The sequence below is a fragment of the Lonchura striata genome, chromosome W (genome assembly GCF_050655825.1).
Source record: "Lonchura striata isolate lonStrDom1 chromosome W, ASM5065582v1, whole genome shotgun sequence".
NCBI lineage: Eukaryota > Metazoa > Chordata > Aves > Passeriformes > Estrildidae > Lonchura > Lonchura striata.
In genome coordinates this window covers 15123785-15140424 of record NC_140743.1, presented here as the reverse complement: position 1 = coordinate 15140424, position 16640 = coordinate 15123785, and the positions used below count along the sequence as shown (strand labels likewise).

General features: G+C 44.6%; 1 protein-coding gene across 5 annotated transcripts in view; it reads right to left on the bottom strand.

Moving 5' to 3' along the window:
* The window catches only part of LOC146763087 (uncharacterized), a 78033-nt gene extending 72328 nt beyond the window's left edge, over positions 1-5705 (bottom strand). For 4 of the 5 annotated variants that reach the window (XM_085571089.1, XM_085571090.1, XM_085571092.1 and 1 more), the window contains exon 1: positions 5510-5705. In XM_085571089.1, the coding sequence (XP_085427215.1) occupies positions 5510-5670 (161 nt within the window). In that variant the 5' untranslated portion in view covers positions 5671-5705. Of the gene's footprint in view, positions 1-3560; positions 3675-5509 lie in introns of those variants that run through there. The other variant, XM_085571094.1, reaches the window with a different exon arrangement.
* Between the last annotated feature and the right edge of the window lie 10935 nt (positions 5706-16640).

Here is a 16640-nt window from a genome sequence, read left to right as displayed (position 1 = left end):
ACAAATGCAATTTTAAAGGCTTCTCTGAAACATGGATTTCAACTGGGTGACAAACCTAACACAAAAGCATGGTTTTGCAAATGGCAAACTGAGGAGCACTTGTTAAACAATGACAGCAATTCACCATTCTCAACATGAGAATTTAGATCTCTACCTAAATGAGGACCATACACAGATATTCAAAATGTCATGAGTTTTTCCTCAGACTTTGATGACAAAATATCACTGAAGATGACAGAAGCACCACTAAAGCCACCCTCTTCTACACACAAGTGGCAAATCCACACCAAGGCCCTGATGTAGTAATAACTCGTAGGACATAAATTCTCTTACCAAGGCTGTGACTGTAATATTATCTTATGTTCTTCTTAACTGCTTCACCCTATCTAACAACAATTTTCCAAGTCAGTTTCATGTACATCTTTATTTTTTCTTTATGATATTTAAGTCTTTATCTTCAGAAAAAAAACAGATCTCATTTGGTAAAATTAGAAACCTTCAATACAGTCCTATTTTCCTCAAGATGTAAGCAAAAGGGAAAAATGTGTACAAGTAAATAAAAAAAGCCAACAACATAGAAATCTTATTTTCTGAAAGGATTTTACAAGCATCCCTTACTTTCATTTCTGAGCAGTTAGGAAAAAAAAAAAAAAACACAAATTCTCTGAACATACTTCTCGAGGCTAAAGCTCTGTTTATGGGACAGGGAAGAAGAGGTGACCAAAATGCTTGGCAATAGTAATGCAATGGAATAAAAGAGGTCTTTGAGCACTGAAAGCTACTTACAGCAGTCCATAAGAGACAGGTCATATGAGTAAATGGTTAAAAATCTCATTAAGTCAAAGTTTCTTGGGAAAGTTTATGACACCAATTTTAAAGCAATACAGCAGACAATTGCAACAAGATAAAATACAAACTCAGCTAGTCTCTTGGAGATTTGATAATCAAATACAAATTACTTAAGAGTAAAATGAGTAGATTAAAAAAAAAGCAAAAAACTCTTCCCACCTCCACATAACTTGTTTACTGATGTTATTCATCAAATAGGTGCTCTCAATTTTTAGATTAAAACTTCAATGGAAAATCTTCCAGAGAACAGTATATAGTTGTAGTCAAGTCAAATTTAAATTTTTCTTGTAAGAAAACAGGTAAATACAAACAGCCACCAGTAACAAGCATTATGACCTACTGAAATATGACATATATTCATAGCTTTTCAATAAAAAGAAATACTGTTTTCAGTGTCAATGAAGTCTCACTGACAAGTAGCTAAAATCAGAATGATGACCATATGGAAACTTCAGTACCAAGAGTTTCCTATGCCCTCAATGCTGAATCTGAAAGCAGCTTATTCACAGTTCACACAGACCTCTTCAGAAAATAACAATAATAATAAAATAGCATTTACTGGCAACTGTTTAAAGTGCAAAAACCTCTCATACACGAGAGAGACACTTCATCACAGACAACTAGGCTTTCAGGAAAATGGCAGATATGAAATCCATCCTTCTTAATGGGATGTCTCATTAACAGTGACTGAAGAAACTGAAGGGCTTTGATGAATGAAGATAAACCATGAAGTGACAAACTACCAAAGAGCATAGTGTGATTTAGCTCAACATTCATAAAAATCATCCCAATCATTTCAGTATAAAAAATATAGGACTTTGTCAGAAACTGATACTTTAAAACCCCAGTCTTAAGATATTAATTGCCAGGAAAAGTTACTGAGTTCAGGAAGCTCATTAGAAATACTGAAGAGTCATCTTAAAGAACCTGCCTTTTATTTAATGCATTAAAAAACTGAAGTGGTTTCTCTCTTCTTCTCCACATTGTGCATCCTTACAAGAACTTTAAGTGAACTAATCCAACATTAATATTTTCTCTTTAAAGTAATTCAACAATTTAGACTAGCTGATAGTTTTTTAAAGAAATTCTCTGTTGCACCCTATAAAACCAAGGGATATGTTAATGAGAGTGATGTCTTTGATGGGTTGCTTGTCAATAGAATTGCCTTGTTGGGGTTTAGGGCTTGACATGGTTTGGGGGTCACAGACCCAGGGGGAGGTTACTGATAATGGACAAGAAGAATGCAGAATTTACAGACCAAAAGGACATTTGCCCAAGATAAGAAGAAACTAACAAAGTCAACTAATCAACTGTACTGAAAGCAGGTCCAACTGGGTAAAAGGTAATTCCTTCAGGGGGAGATCAGGACCACCAAACGACCCTCAATTCAAAGAGCCATGAGAATGTGCAGTAGCTAATAATGAATTACAAAATACCTTATGCAATCAGCCCTTTTATAAGTAACCAATAGTAGAGTAGTAAACATTGAATATGTAGTAGATAGGTGGAATATATTACATTAACATTGTATAAATAATTATCAAGTTCTCTGCTCTGTGTGCTAGCTTTGTGGATTTACCACCCAGCATCCACCTTTGTGCAAATATGAACTAACCAAATACCTTGTCTCTGTGTGTGAGATTGTCTTACTGCACACCAAGTGGCAAATTCCACTTTTAGAGGCAATAAAAGGAGACTGGGAAAATGTAGAAAATTGCTGAAAAGCAACTTCTCTCTCATGATGCTAGTTCATAGCACAGCCCTATACTTTGTTCTACAATCATTGAAGAGCCTATGAGTACAAGATGCATCATCATAACTCCCCAGTAAGTCATAAATCTTCTCTCTTTTTTTTTCATTCAAGTCAGCAGTAGGGTATTGAACAATTAACTATAGTGGAACAGTGCTATCAAAGGAATTTCCTATAAAGTTGAAATGATCACCTGATCAAATTCACTACTTCTATAAATCTCTTGGATTGCTCTGACAGAGGAAAATATCAGAGAATTAGGAAGAAAAAGATAATCCAAAGTTAAACATGTAATGCTGCATCTTCCAAGAATGAGGAAAAATATTTCAAAAATAAATTAAATTACCAAGATCAATACTTCAAAATGGTCCATGTCCTTGACCAAGTTAATTTACAAATACCAGAATGAGACCTATTTCCTTTGAGGCAAAAAAAAAATTAATAACAACACTATTATTTAATATAAGATTTTATGTATTAGACTTCAACAGATTAAGGGAAAAAGTAGAAGGCTGACAAACATGACTGATTTTGAAGAGGTGAAGGAAAATTTATACTTTTATTTGGAAAGATTATGATGCTGAATTAGAAAAATGAGAGTTTATATGATTTATCAAGTGTATATACACATGTACATATACATATAACGTCTATATATTCTGTTTAATATTGAGCATCAACAGAGCTACAAGTTCATATCTATCAGAAAGAAACATGCCCAGCAAAGGCAATGGGATTACAAATATTGCAGTAAATCTTTAAACTTGAATGCCTTTTTTTTAATAAACAAAATTATATATACAGAAGAGAGCACAACTTCATTGTACTCTGCAAACTCAAGCTTGACTAAGTAAAACTATTTTGTGTGTATGCTGAATATTTGCAATATGGAATAAGAGAAAAAACAGGCTACAATTCTACACAATGCAACATACAATTTTGTTTCATCACATTGTTTTACCTGGCAATGTGTGCTTGCAGCCCAGAAAGCCAACTGTATCCTGGGCTGCATGAAAAGGAGTGTGGCCAGCAGGGTGAGGGAGGTGATTCTCCTCCTCTACTCTGCTCTTGTGAGACCCCACTTGGAGCACTGCATCCAGCTCTGGGGTCCCCAGCACAGGAAGGACATAGGCCTGTTGGAGAGAGTCCATAGGAGGACCATGAAGGTGATCAGAGGGCTGGAACACCTCTCTTATGAAGACAGGTTGAGAGAGCTAGGGCTGTTCAGCCTGGAGAAAAGAAGACATAGTGGAGACCTTATAGTAACCTTTCAGTACCTAAAGGGGGTCTACAAGAAGGCTGGACTTTTTACAAGAGCATATAGTGACAGGACAAAGGGGAATCGGTTCAAACTTAAAAAGTGTAGGTTTAGATTAGATGTTAGGAAGACATTCTTTGCTGTAAGGATGGTGAGGCACTGAAACAGATTGCCCAGAGAAGTTGTAGATGCCCCATCCCTGGAAGTGTTCAAGGCCAAATTGGATGTGGCCCTGAGCAACCTGGTCTAGCAGGTGTCCCTGCCCATGGCAGGGGGATTAGAAGTAGATGATCTTTAAGGTCCCTTCCAACCCAAGCCATTCTATGATTCTATTCTCTGATAAGTGTATTAAGTGTACTGTGGAACAAGTGAAAAATAAAAACCTAGAAAACTGTGCAAAAATCACAATAAATCTATTAGAGCGTTTAAAACTTAAGTAAAGCTGTTTTATCTTGACATGAATGGATGCCTACTATACATACATTATGTATGTTAAATCACATTTAATTTTTCTGAACATTCCTCATCCAAACCTAGCTATGTATAATCTAGTAACACATTAAAATGGACAAATACCATCTTCTTTTGATAGTTTTTTATAATGAAATTTTATTCCTGTCTTCTTTGTATTAAAATTGAAGTCTGAATGTGAATTACTCCCCCTACCCCTGATATTCCTATTTAATTTTCATTTATATATATATATATATAATTGGTTTGAAAGGGCCAGTCTGCCATTCACTTCCTAATACAACAGATGTGTTAAGAAAAAAATATTTATTTTCCTCTTCTGTTCCATCTGCTTGGAAAAAACATTGAGGTTTGCAAAATAACAATATTATCTCTCATTTGAGCAGATCCCTTGCATGCAGTTGACATAATGAAGACAGCTACAATTTAGAGAAACGTGCAATGTCCGTTATTAATTTTCACTTACTGCAAACGTCCTATCAGAAACATTTCTAAGCACAGGCTAGGTACCGTTCCTCTGTTAACAGCTATGCTGACTTCTGTTCGAGTGACCCTTTCTCGCCAGATAAAACAGCCATTCGAACAAAAAGAGCTGGTCTCGCCGGCCGCGCCACTCGGGCAATGAGTGCCGGCGAGACCAGATAGCCGGGCGGAGGTCAGGCCTGGGGCGCTCCCGCCCGTCCTCTCCCCCTCCCCCTGGGATGAATCCGAGCGTAGAGAAAGGTGGGGCACAGAAAACAAGTTTTCAGGAAAACAGGGGAAATGAGACCTGCACCTAGGAAGCGCTTCGGGGCAGCCTGCGAGCACGCGTCTTGTCAGGCCGTGACTCAGTGCCGACAACCACCATGGGGTGACCGCGGCTCTCACCACCACCACGAGAACACAAAATTCGCCGTGTTTCTACAGGCCGCTCCAGAGATACCGCGACTGCTCCCCTCCTCCGAACCGAGGCAATCATCTTAGGTCCAGGCATAGCCCCTTTCTCCTAACGTTCCTGCCCCATACAAAGGGGTGGGACCACGTGACAGACACACACCCACGTGCGGGAGACTGATGTCCACACTCAAGATGACACATAGGACCTTCTGCCTCTTCCTTTCCCTCCATGCCCTAGACCCCTCTAAGCCTCTTCCTCATCCTAAATCTCTGTTGCTCTGAGGGCCGACGCAGACCCTGCTTACTCCGGGGGATAGAGGCGCAGCTCCTCGATCTCTCCCAGGAAGCTGAAGAGAGTCCACATCTGCTCACTGGTCACAGCCGAGGAGAGGTTCGTGATCTGGATGACAGACGTGGGGGCCAAGGGGAAGCCTAGCGGCACCCCGATCCCTCCACTGCTCATCATGGCGGAGCATGCACGACTGCTCCGCTTACGACAGTGCCACACAGTCGGAGAGGCGGGCCGGACGACAGAGAGAAGCACTTGGTGCCTGCCAGAGCGTCCTAGCATGCGGGCGCTCTAGCGGCGGACTCGACTGCTCCCTGGAGGTGTTTCTGAGCGGGCAGCCTTTTTTCCCGTGCTAGCTGGGGCTGGCGGTGGAGCGGGCGCCCTCACTCCGCGCCGACGGGATCCGAGTTCCCCTGCAAGAAGGGAGGGGGAAAAAAACCTCTCTTCCCTCCGGTTTCCCAAGGAGCTACCCAGGCCGCCACTACCAGGACGGGACCGCGTCCCCCTCCTCCCCCAACCCTCCTTCACACGCACTACCCGCCCCAGGCTGCCAGGGGACTAGATCATAGATCCTGCGATGGGGAGGTCGCATAACGGAGGAAGCAAGCACAACAGCCCGGACACCGCACGCAGAATGGTTAAATAGTTCCATCATACGTGGGGAAGGCGCAGCTGCGAGCGCCTGACTAATTCTTGCACGAACAGGGCCTGAGTACCTTGTTAACTGGTTTCCTTGTCCTTTAGCAAAACAAAAGGCTTATTATTTTAAAACTGGAATACCAAAGAGTGTAGGTACAAATCCTCATCTTTGATGGGTCATGTTTAGCTCTATTAATCGATTTGGTATGAAATTCACTGAATGCTCTGCCAGCAAATTAAAACATGCCCACAGGAAATGGGAGGAAAAATAGATTCCCCATTTAAATGCTCTTTTGGAAGCCAAGTTCAATAAGTGGCAGTTTAATTACCCTAGGGAGTAAACCCATGAAAACTTGCTCTATGTTAGACAAGAAGAGTTGTAATGGAATAAGTTGTTAATGGTTTTGATGTCCATGTGTTAGAGAGATAAATTACTTGTCAGTAGAATTGCCTTGTTAAGGTTTGGGGCTTGACATGCTTCAATGATCTCAGACCTAGGAGGAGGTTAACAAAGCTTGATAAAAAGGATGTACCACTGATAGTGGACACAAATAATGCAGTATTTATGGGCCGTTAGGACATTTGGCAGAACTCCCAAGATAAAGAAGAAATTAATAAACCCAACTCAGCAACTGTGCTGAAATCAGCACCGACTGGGTAAAAAGTAATTGTTGCAGGGGGAGATCGCAACCACCAACTCATGGACCACCAACCCAAAAGAAGAGAGACTGAGCATTCGGACTAATCAGCATGGGAAGGGAGAGACTCATTAACCAATATAAGATAGAATACTAATTAATAAGAGAACTATGTAACTTGTAGGCAATGAACACTAATTCCTTTGTTTGCTGAAATGTAAAAATAGTTAAAAATTTTGATACTCATGGTGCTGGCTTTGTGCATTTGCCACCCAGCTCCCCTTTATGCACAGGACTGTAAATAAATCAAATACTTCAACTCAGTGTGTGGGTTGGCCTCTTGCACACCAGGTGAAAAGATCCATTTTGCAACAAATTTTTTTTTATAACTTGATTGGGAATTTATAACAATTAAATTGTTTTTACCTGGAGTAGCAGTTCAAGTTCTCTTCAAAAGTTAAATTTACTGGAGAAAATGAGACTGAGCACTATGCATGTGAGTGATCAGTATTAAGGATCTAACTGCAGTCTTGCTTACATGTTAAAGAACTTTGTATCTTGGCACTGAAAGACTTAGGATTACAGACATGAATATATTAGCTTTTACAACCTTCCATACCCTAGACTTCAACTGACAAAATTAATTTTAAAGGTTGCTTGTGTTCAGCCTCACCTCCAAAATCCCCTGAGCCTGTGCTCCCAAACTTCATCTTTGTTGTGCTCTGATCCTTTTAAGTTCTTTCATGGATTATTTAAACAACTTGCAGTACACCAGAACAGAGTGAAGCCTGTCCTAACAGCCCTTAACAGGAATCAGGGGGAGAAGTAAAATCAGGGCAGGCTTCCCCAGAAGACATTGTCATGATTGAGCATCACCCATTGCTATTCTCCTGGATGGAGCCCATTGGTGCTGTCTGGTCCCCTGAGGGAACAGAATTATTTCCAGATCAAATTTTGACTCAGTAGCTCTTATATAATGTAAAATAATTAAAAAAATATTTTTCCCTGTACTGAGTAAAATGTTTCCCCCATTAGATTCCCTGTATCCTTCTTGCAAAATACTAGTGTGTGGTTCTCCACTGAAAAATCACAACCTAATAGGTGAGAAAAAGGTTGAAAATTGCAGATGACTGAAGAGAGAATTAGAATGGCAGAAAGCCAGCAATTTTTAAGATGCTACCGTAACTACCACTATTATGGATAACTCTTTTTCAGTTGTCCTGGTTTGTAAGATAAGCTTGTATTTTATTTGCCATCTGTTGGAGGTTGGGCAGGATTGTTATCTCTTCCAAGAACAATGGTTTGCTCCGAAGAGGTAATGGTTTGTTAATGGGCCATTGCCTGACTCACTTGCAGGGCTGGTAAACGTAACATCATCCCATTGTGAGATGCTCCACCCAGAGAGGGAAGCCAAGCACTCTTTTATTGGATAAAGTGGTACCTTTTGGGGAGACAGAGCAGCTCTCTCTCTCTTTGCGGGATTTCCGAGAGAAGCAGCTCCTTCGGTGGGATTTCCCAGAGAAGCGGCTGGAGCACGGTGAGGCGGTGGCGGCGGAGCTCGGAGGCAACCCCGGCGCAGAGGAAGACCGGCCCCACTGTCACCAGATCTTCAGAGAAAAACTATACCCTTCTAAAGATCACCACTTCAGCTGCAATTCATCAGCCACTGCAAGAGGAGCAGCTGTCATTTCAACCGGACTGCTACCAACACCCCAAATCCTCAGGTTGTGGACTTTATCACTAGTTTTGTTTGTACCGATTGCATTTGCCTTTTTAAATTGTTATCTAGTTTTCTCCTAGTAAAGAATTGTTACTCCCATTCCCATATCTTTGCCTGAGAGCCTTTTCATTTAAAAATCCTAGTAATTCGGAGGGAGGGGGTTTACTTTCTCCATTGCACAGGAGGTTTTTGCCCTCCTTCACAGACTCCTGTCTTGTCAAACCAAGACATCAGTCTATGGAAAAATAGATAATGTTAACAAAACTATTAAAATCTGTGTTGGTTTGAAAAGACAGGTACCTGCTAAGGAAGGCAGGAGTCTTCCCTGAAATGGAAAATGTAAACCCCCTCCCTCCGAATTGCTATAATTTTGAAATTAAGGGGCTCTCAGGCAAAGATATGGAAACAAGAATAGCAGTTCTTTATTAGGGAAGAAAATGTAAAAAAAAAAACAAAAAACCAATACATTAATACAAAACAACACTGACAGAGTCAGAATACAACCTGACACCCCGTTGGTCAGGGTGTTGGTAGCAGTCCAATTGAAATTATGGCTGCAGTCCTCCTGGAGTGACAGATGTGGTTCTGTTGAACCAGTGATCCTGTAGAAGGGTGTAGTCTTCCTCTGAAGATCCAGTGGTGGTGTAGATGGGCCTGGTCTTCCTCTGGGAATCCAGCGGGAAAGGGCTGCCCTGGTGTCCCAAAATCTCAGATTATATCCAGGAAGGAATGCTTGGTTCCTCCCCCTGGGCACAGCATCTCACAATGGGATGATGTAATTTTTATCAGTCATGCGGTGAGACTCAGTGGCCCATTAAGAGAAGATATTTCCCAGAGGGAGGAATTGGTTTGTGGAAGAGATAAAGAAAACTGCCCAGTTAACAGAAGATAACTGCTACACCTCCAACAGATGGCAAATAGAATACACATTATCTTGCAATCCAGGACATTATCCACCCCTTATTCTATTTCCATCAGCATCACAATGAAAGCTTACACACAGTTCTCACTTAAGACTGTTTCCCTGTGGTACACAACGGCTTTCTCCATCCTTCTGCATTACCGGCCAAATGTAACCAGGTCCTTGGGCAAAAACAATCCCACACATGGGTTTCTCTTTGTTTGAGGTGGGATTAATCCAAACAGTCTTTCCCAAAATACCTCTCATATGTACCACAGGGACTTTATGTCCATCCACTGTGTGCAAGGGTTTAGACTGGGCAGGACCAGCTGGATTGATGGACCCTCAGGTGTTGACCACCCAGGTGGCTTTTACTAAGTTCATTTCCCAATTTCTAAAAGTTCCCCCGCCAAGTGCCTTCTGGGTAGTCTTAAGTAGTCCATTGCACCATTCAACTTTCCCAGCAGGTGGTGCATGATAGGGGATATGATATATCCACTCAATACCATCTTCTCTGGCCCAGGTGTTGATAAGGCTGTTTTTGAAATGGGTTTCGTTGTCAGACTCAATTCTCTTAGGGGTGCCATGTCTCCACAGGACTTGCTTTGCTAGGCCCAAGATGGTGTTCCAGACAGTAGTGTGAGGCACAGGGTAAGCCTCCAACCATCCAGTGGTGGCTTCTACCATGGTCAGCATGTAGCGCTAGCCTTGGCGTGTCTGGGGCAGTGTGATGTAGTCAATCTTCCAGGCCTCCCCATACGTGTACTTGGACCACTGCCCACCATACCACAGGGGCTTCACCCGCTTGGCCTGTTTAATGGCGGCACACCTCTCACAGTCATGGATAACCTGGGAAACACTGTCCATGGTTAAATCCACCTCTCAGTCTCATGGCCAGTTATAGGTGGCATCTCTACCCTGATGGCCTGTGGCATCATGGGCCCATTGAGCTAGGAATAACTCTCCCTTGTGTTCCCAATCGAGGTCTATCTTTGACACCCCAATCTTTGCAGCCTGATCTACCTGCTGATTGTTTTGCTGCTCTTCATTAGCTCTACTTCTGGGGACATGGGCATCTACGTGGCAAACCTTCACAGGTAGCTTCTCTACCTGGGTAGCAATGTTTTTCGACTCTTCAGAAGTGCAAATTGGTTTTCCTCTACGCTGCAAGTTAGCCTCTTTCCATCTCTCCAGTCATGCCCACAGAGCATTGTCTACCATCCATGAATCAGTGTAGAGGTAGAGATTTGGCCACTTCTCCCTTTCTGCAATGTCTAGGGCCAGTTGAACGGCTTTGAGTTCAGCAAGCTGGCTTGATCCACCTTCTCCTTCAGTGGCCTCTGCAACCCGTCGTGTGGGACTTCATACGGCTGCTTTCCACTTCCGATTCATCCATATGATGAGACAGGAACCGTCAGTGAAGAGAGCGTAGCGTGTTTCCTCTGCTGGCAGTTGGTTGTATGGTGGAGCTTCTTTAGCCCGTGTCACTGGTTCTTCTTTGTCTGTGACACCAAAACTTTCACCTTTGGGCCAATTTGTAATTACTTCCAGAATCCCAGGGCGATTCAATTTACCAATACGGGTGCGCTGCGTGATGAGAGGAATCCACTTGCTCCATGTAGCGCAGGTGACATGGTGGGTGGAGGGAACCTTTCCTCTGAACATCCACCCCAGCACCGGTAATCAGGGTACCAGGAGGAGTTGTACTTCGGTACCAATCACCTCTGAGGCAGCTTGGACTCCTTCATAGGTGGCCAAGATTTCCTTCTCTGTTGGGGTGTAGTTGGCTTCAGACCCTCTGTAGCACAACTCCAAAATCCTAGTGGTAGGCCTTGAGTCTCATCAGGCACCTTCTGCCAAAGGCTCCAAGACAGGCCATGGCTCCCAGCTGCAGAGTAGAGCATGTTCTTCACATCTGGTCCTGTCCTGACTGGGCCAAGGGCTACTGCATGAGCAATCTCCTGCTTGATCTGTGTGAAAGCTTGTTGCTGCTCAGGGCCCCAATGGGAATCGTTCTTCCTTCGGGTGACCAGGTAAAAAGGGCTCACAATCTGACTGTACTCAGGAATAGGCATTCTCCAAAAGTCTAAGGTGCCTAAGAAAGCTTGTGTTTCCTTCGTATTGGTTGGTGGAGACATAGCTGTGATCTTGTTGATGACATCCATAGGAATCTCACACCGTGCATCTTGCCACTTCACTCCCAGGAACTGGATGTCTTGAGCAGGTCCCTTCACTTTACTCTTCTTGATGGAGAAACCAGCTTCCAGGAGTATTCGGATGATTTTCTCCCCTTTCTCAAACACTTCTGCTGCTGTGTTCCCCTACACAATGATATCATCAATATATTGTAGATGTTCTGGAGCCTCACCCTTTTCTAGTGCAGTCTGGATCAGTCCATGGCAGATGGTGGGACTGTGCTTTCACCCTTGGGGCAGTAGGTTCCAGGTATACTGCACTCCCCTCCACGTAAAGGCAAACTGAGGCTTGCATTCTGCTGCCAGAGGAAAGGAAAAAAATGCATTAGCAATATCAATAGTGGCATACCACTTTGCTGCCTTGGACTCCAGCTCGTACTGGAGTTCCAGCATGTCGGGCACAGCAGCGCTCAGTGGTGGAGTCACTTCATTCAATGCACAGTAGTACACAGTCAATCTCCATTCTCCTTCAGGTTTACGCACAGGCCAAATGGGACTGTTGAAGGGTGAGTAGGCCTTGCTGACTACCCCTTGGCTCTCCAGCTCTCGGATCATCTTGTGGATGGGAATCACAGCATCTTGAGTTGTCCGCTACTGCTGCTGGTGCTCTGTCATGGTGGCAATTGGTACTCGTCACTCTTCCCCCTTCAGAAGGCTTACTGTGGATGGGTTCCCTGATAGTCCAGGCAAGGTGTTCAATTGCTGGATGCCCTCTGTCACTACAGCTGCTATCCCAAATGCCCACCTGAGTCCCTTTGTGTCTTTAAAATACCCCCTTCAAGGGTAATCTATGCCCAAAATACATGGGGCCTCTGGGCCAGTCACAATAGGGTGTCTCTTCCACTCATTTCTTGTCAGACTTACATCAGCTTCCACCAAGGTAAAGTCCTGTGATCCACCTGTCACACCAGCCATAGAGACAGATTCTGCCCCTACGTGTCTCGATGGAATTAACGTGCATTGTGCACCAATATTGACCAAAGCCTTATGTTTTTTTGGTACTTCATGCTCTATTTGTTTTAACTGATTGATGTCATATTCTACATCTGCAGTTACATTTGGGATGTGGATGCAGCAATGATCAATCTGTCCCTTTAAAAATCCACACACTCCATGCTCTTTCAGAAGTAACAAATCTAAGGCCAATCGATTTTGTAAGGTCATTTTTGTGGTGGCTTGTAATTTTATGTTTAGTTCTTTCAATCCTTCCCTAGTGACCCTAGCCAGTCTGTTGCCTTCAGGGGAAGGCAAGGCGACCTGGTTGCAAGAAACAGCACAGCAGCATGGCCTCGCCCGGGCTCCTCAGGCCAACAACATACACTAACACCAATGTGGTGGACGGTCGAAAGCCTTTATTATCTTATCTCATGGGTTTAAATAGTCTTGGGGGACTTTGCTACGTCAGGGAGGCTTGGTAGGGTCTCTAGGGTTAGTCAGGAGTAGAAAACTACTGGGTTAGGTGTGGTTACATGTTCTGGGGGTAATAGATAATGTGCTGCAGGAGGAGAGGGGAGGGGTCTTTCTTTCCGTTACATCCCGAGATCTTCCGTTGGCCTGTCCCTATCTACTACATCTCCCCCCTCCTTTTCATAAATAAAATGAGGTAGTCGTAGATATAGGCACTGGAGTGAGGTACAAACTTGTAACTTGGTAAGGAAAAAGGGGTTTGGTAAACCTGAGTAATTCTCGCAAGGTGAGTTTTGAAGGCTTTTGCAACTGTCTGTGTTTGCAGTTTTTGATTTATAGCATTTGTTGCTGGCCTATGAACAGAATGTTCACCCGTTCTAGACGGGCCTGAACAAACGAGACTAGTTTGTTCAGCAGGTATGGTCTTATGGTAACAGCTAAAAGCAGTATTGCTAGTGGACCTACCAGGGCGGAAATTAAAGTGGTAAGCCAAGGCGATTGATTGAACCAGGATTCGAACCAGCTCTGTTGGGTTTCCCTGTTTTTCTTTCTCTGAGCCAGTCTATCTCGGAGTTCTGCCATGGAGTCTTTAATGACTTCCCTATGATCTGCATAAAAGCAGCATTCCTTTTTCAAGGCTCCACACAGTCCTCTTTGTTTCATGAACAAGAGGTCCACTTCTCGCCTATTCTGTAAAACTACTTCTGAAAGCGAGGAGACTGATTTCTCTAGATAGGAGATGGATTTCTTGATCCTCTGCAGGTCTTCGTCTATGGTCATTTGCAGCTGAAAGAGTCCGTGTTGTTGGGTTGCGATGGCTGAGACACCCGTGGCTGTGCCAGCTGCTCCCAGGCCGAGCAACATTGCGATAGTTATTCCTGTGATTATTTTTCTTTTGTGGAGTCTGTCGGGTTCCTCGAAAAGGTGGTATACCTCTTCGTCCAAGTGGTATAGCACCCTAGGAACAATCAGAACTTGGACACAGAAGTTGATAGAGTCATTAAATTTGGCAAGGAACACACAAGGACTCACTTCTGATCGTTGGCAAACCTACATTTCAGATGTGGATGGGGCCACCCACTTATTGGTCTTTCTGTTGGGCTTGACAACTTTAGTGCAGAAGTTGCCTTTCTGCTTTGCTAAATTTGCATTGCCAAAACATCTGCCTTGGCCTGTGATTTGACTTAGGGTGATTCCTCTGCAGGGAGTGTCCCAGCTGCACTGGTGGGGGGCGCTGGCTGTGGAGTAACTGAAGGGGGTGTCTAAAGTAATGCCTTCGTAGAAAGGGGGTTTAACATCATAGCAAAGCCAACATGAGTTAGTCAGGTTCGGTTTGGTTTCATTCAGGGTTAGAAAGGTAGCTTCTAACATGCGAAAGATTGGGTTTGGGTCTGACTCAGCTGTGCGGCCTATCTGGAGGGCATCCGCATGGCCGGTCGGGGTATCAGTGACTTTTGGGGGCAAGGTTTTGGGGTGGGTTGTGTTTTTCCCTTTCAGCACGTTCTTGTTAACTTTATTGGGTCCTACCGGTCGAGGTGCTGGTGGTTGGAGCCTGATAATTCGTACATTCACCCACCTTCTCGGTCCTCAGAGGACCACTGTCCACGTTCTACCTGTGGCCCAACTAGGGTGATTTGGCTGTAGAACGGTCATGTTATAACTTACACACCCCCGATATTTAGGCTGTGCATTGTGGTCTCCACAGCCAAAGGGTGCCCAGGTGAACTGTAAAAATTTGTCGGGCTCCTCTGGTTGCCACCCATCTCCCCATGGTCTGGCATCTGCAACAATGGTTTCGCAGCCCCAATATCCGCAATGTCCCCACCTCGGGTAGTCGCAGTACCTTTTCCCTGGGTTGGACGCTGGGCACCAGTAGGCTATGTACATGACTACGATACGTGGGTTTATGGGCCGTAGTTTTGGTTGTCCTGGAAACAGATCGGCTATGTGGAACATGAAGGATGGGGTGTTTGCTGTGGTGACCTCTATGAACACCTTGTCACTTGAAAGATGTTGCATGACCCACCTGAATGGCTGATGAGGGTAATGGCCTGGGTCGGCTTGCCCCCTGGCCACAAGCCCCAACAGCAAAATCGCACAAAGACACTGTGCGTGTCTGGGTCTCACCGGTGTGGGACTCTTGGGTTTTGTTTGGTGGCTTGGTGGTCTCTCATCTCCCTCTGGAACAGGGGTGTACGCATCACGGGGACGGTCCATGAGCATGTCCTGCAAACAGAAACTCACAGTTTTTCATTAGTTTCATTCTGAAGGTCAGGTTTGATTGACCTGAGTGGACACCACCTGATTCTGTCCTCTTTTTTGACTGCCGCATACCCTCGTCCCGTAAGCACCAGTCTCCAGCCCCGTTCCGATTCTCCTAGCTCGTTTTTGATCATGACCTGTGGGCCCTCCTCTAGTGTCTGGGTGGCCCAGTGTTTTCGAATGGGACTGTTTGTCTCATCTCCCCTAGGGAATTGGTTCAGTGCTAGCAACGCGGTTGCCAGCATACGCGTTTGGTCTCCTGGGGGAAAGGAATTGGCAAAGCCGTCTGCCTTTGCCAATACTTCTAACTTGGCTTTTAGGGTCTGATTTGCTCGCTCAACAATGGCCTGTCCGGTGGTGCTATATGGGATCCCCTGTACTAAGGTGATGCCCCATACCGAGGCGAATTCTTGTACTGTTTTGGAGATAAAATTGGAAGCATTGTCAGTTTTAATTTGCTTGAGGATACCAAGCCATGCCATAACTGTCAGCCAGTGCTGGATTGTGGCTTTAGAGTTGGATTTGAGGTGCTGTGTTGCCACAATCACTCTGCTGTAAGTGTCCACAGTCACTGCAAGCCATGCTCAGGGCTTCAGCAGTTCGCAGAAAGTGAAGTCCGACTGCCAGATTTCTGAGGCCTTGAGGCCTCTCGGGTTGATCCCACCGGTCCATAGGGGTGACTTCTGGCAGTGAGGGCAAGTGGCCACCACGTGTCTAGCATCTGCTGTCGAGATTCCGCATCTCTTCACCAGTGCTTTGGCTCCGATGTGGAGTGACTCATGCAGTTGATGAGCTTCCTGCAATGTCCACACTCCCTTCGCCGCGGCATCTGCTTTGTCATTGCCAGTCTGGAAGAAGCCCTTGACTGGGTTGTGGCTGTTGACATGAATGATGGACACAGTGCCCCGTTGCAAGGAGAGCGCCTCTTCAAGCATTGAGGCCGCTGTAGATGTTGACACACCTGATCCCGACATGGCTAGGCAAAGCTTTGCCACAAATATAGAGTCTGTCACGATGCTGAGGTGTTCATCTTGGAAGAGTCCGCACGCCAAGACCACTGCTGCTGCTTCCAGTTGTTGCACTGACAGTGTGGGGTCACATGTTTTGATGCAATGCCATATTTCTTCTGCCTGCCACACCACTGCTGCAGTAGAAGTCGTGGAGGAGGCATCTGTAAAGACCGTCGGTCCTGGCTGTGGTTGGTCCATGACCTTTGGTGGCACATCTATGTCGACAATGGTCAGTAGCTGGGTCCAAGGTGATCTGGTGGCGTAGGAGATTTCTCCTCCGAAGCCAGTGAGAACAAGGGCCACGTGCTCTGATATCATGGTTGACTCCATGGTCAGTTGCTTGCGGAAGGGGAGGTGGATTCTTGCCAGCTCGGT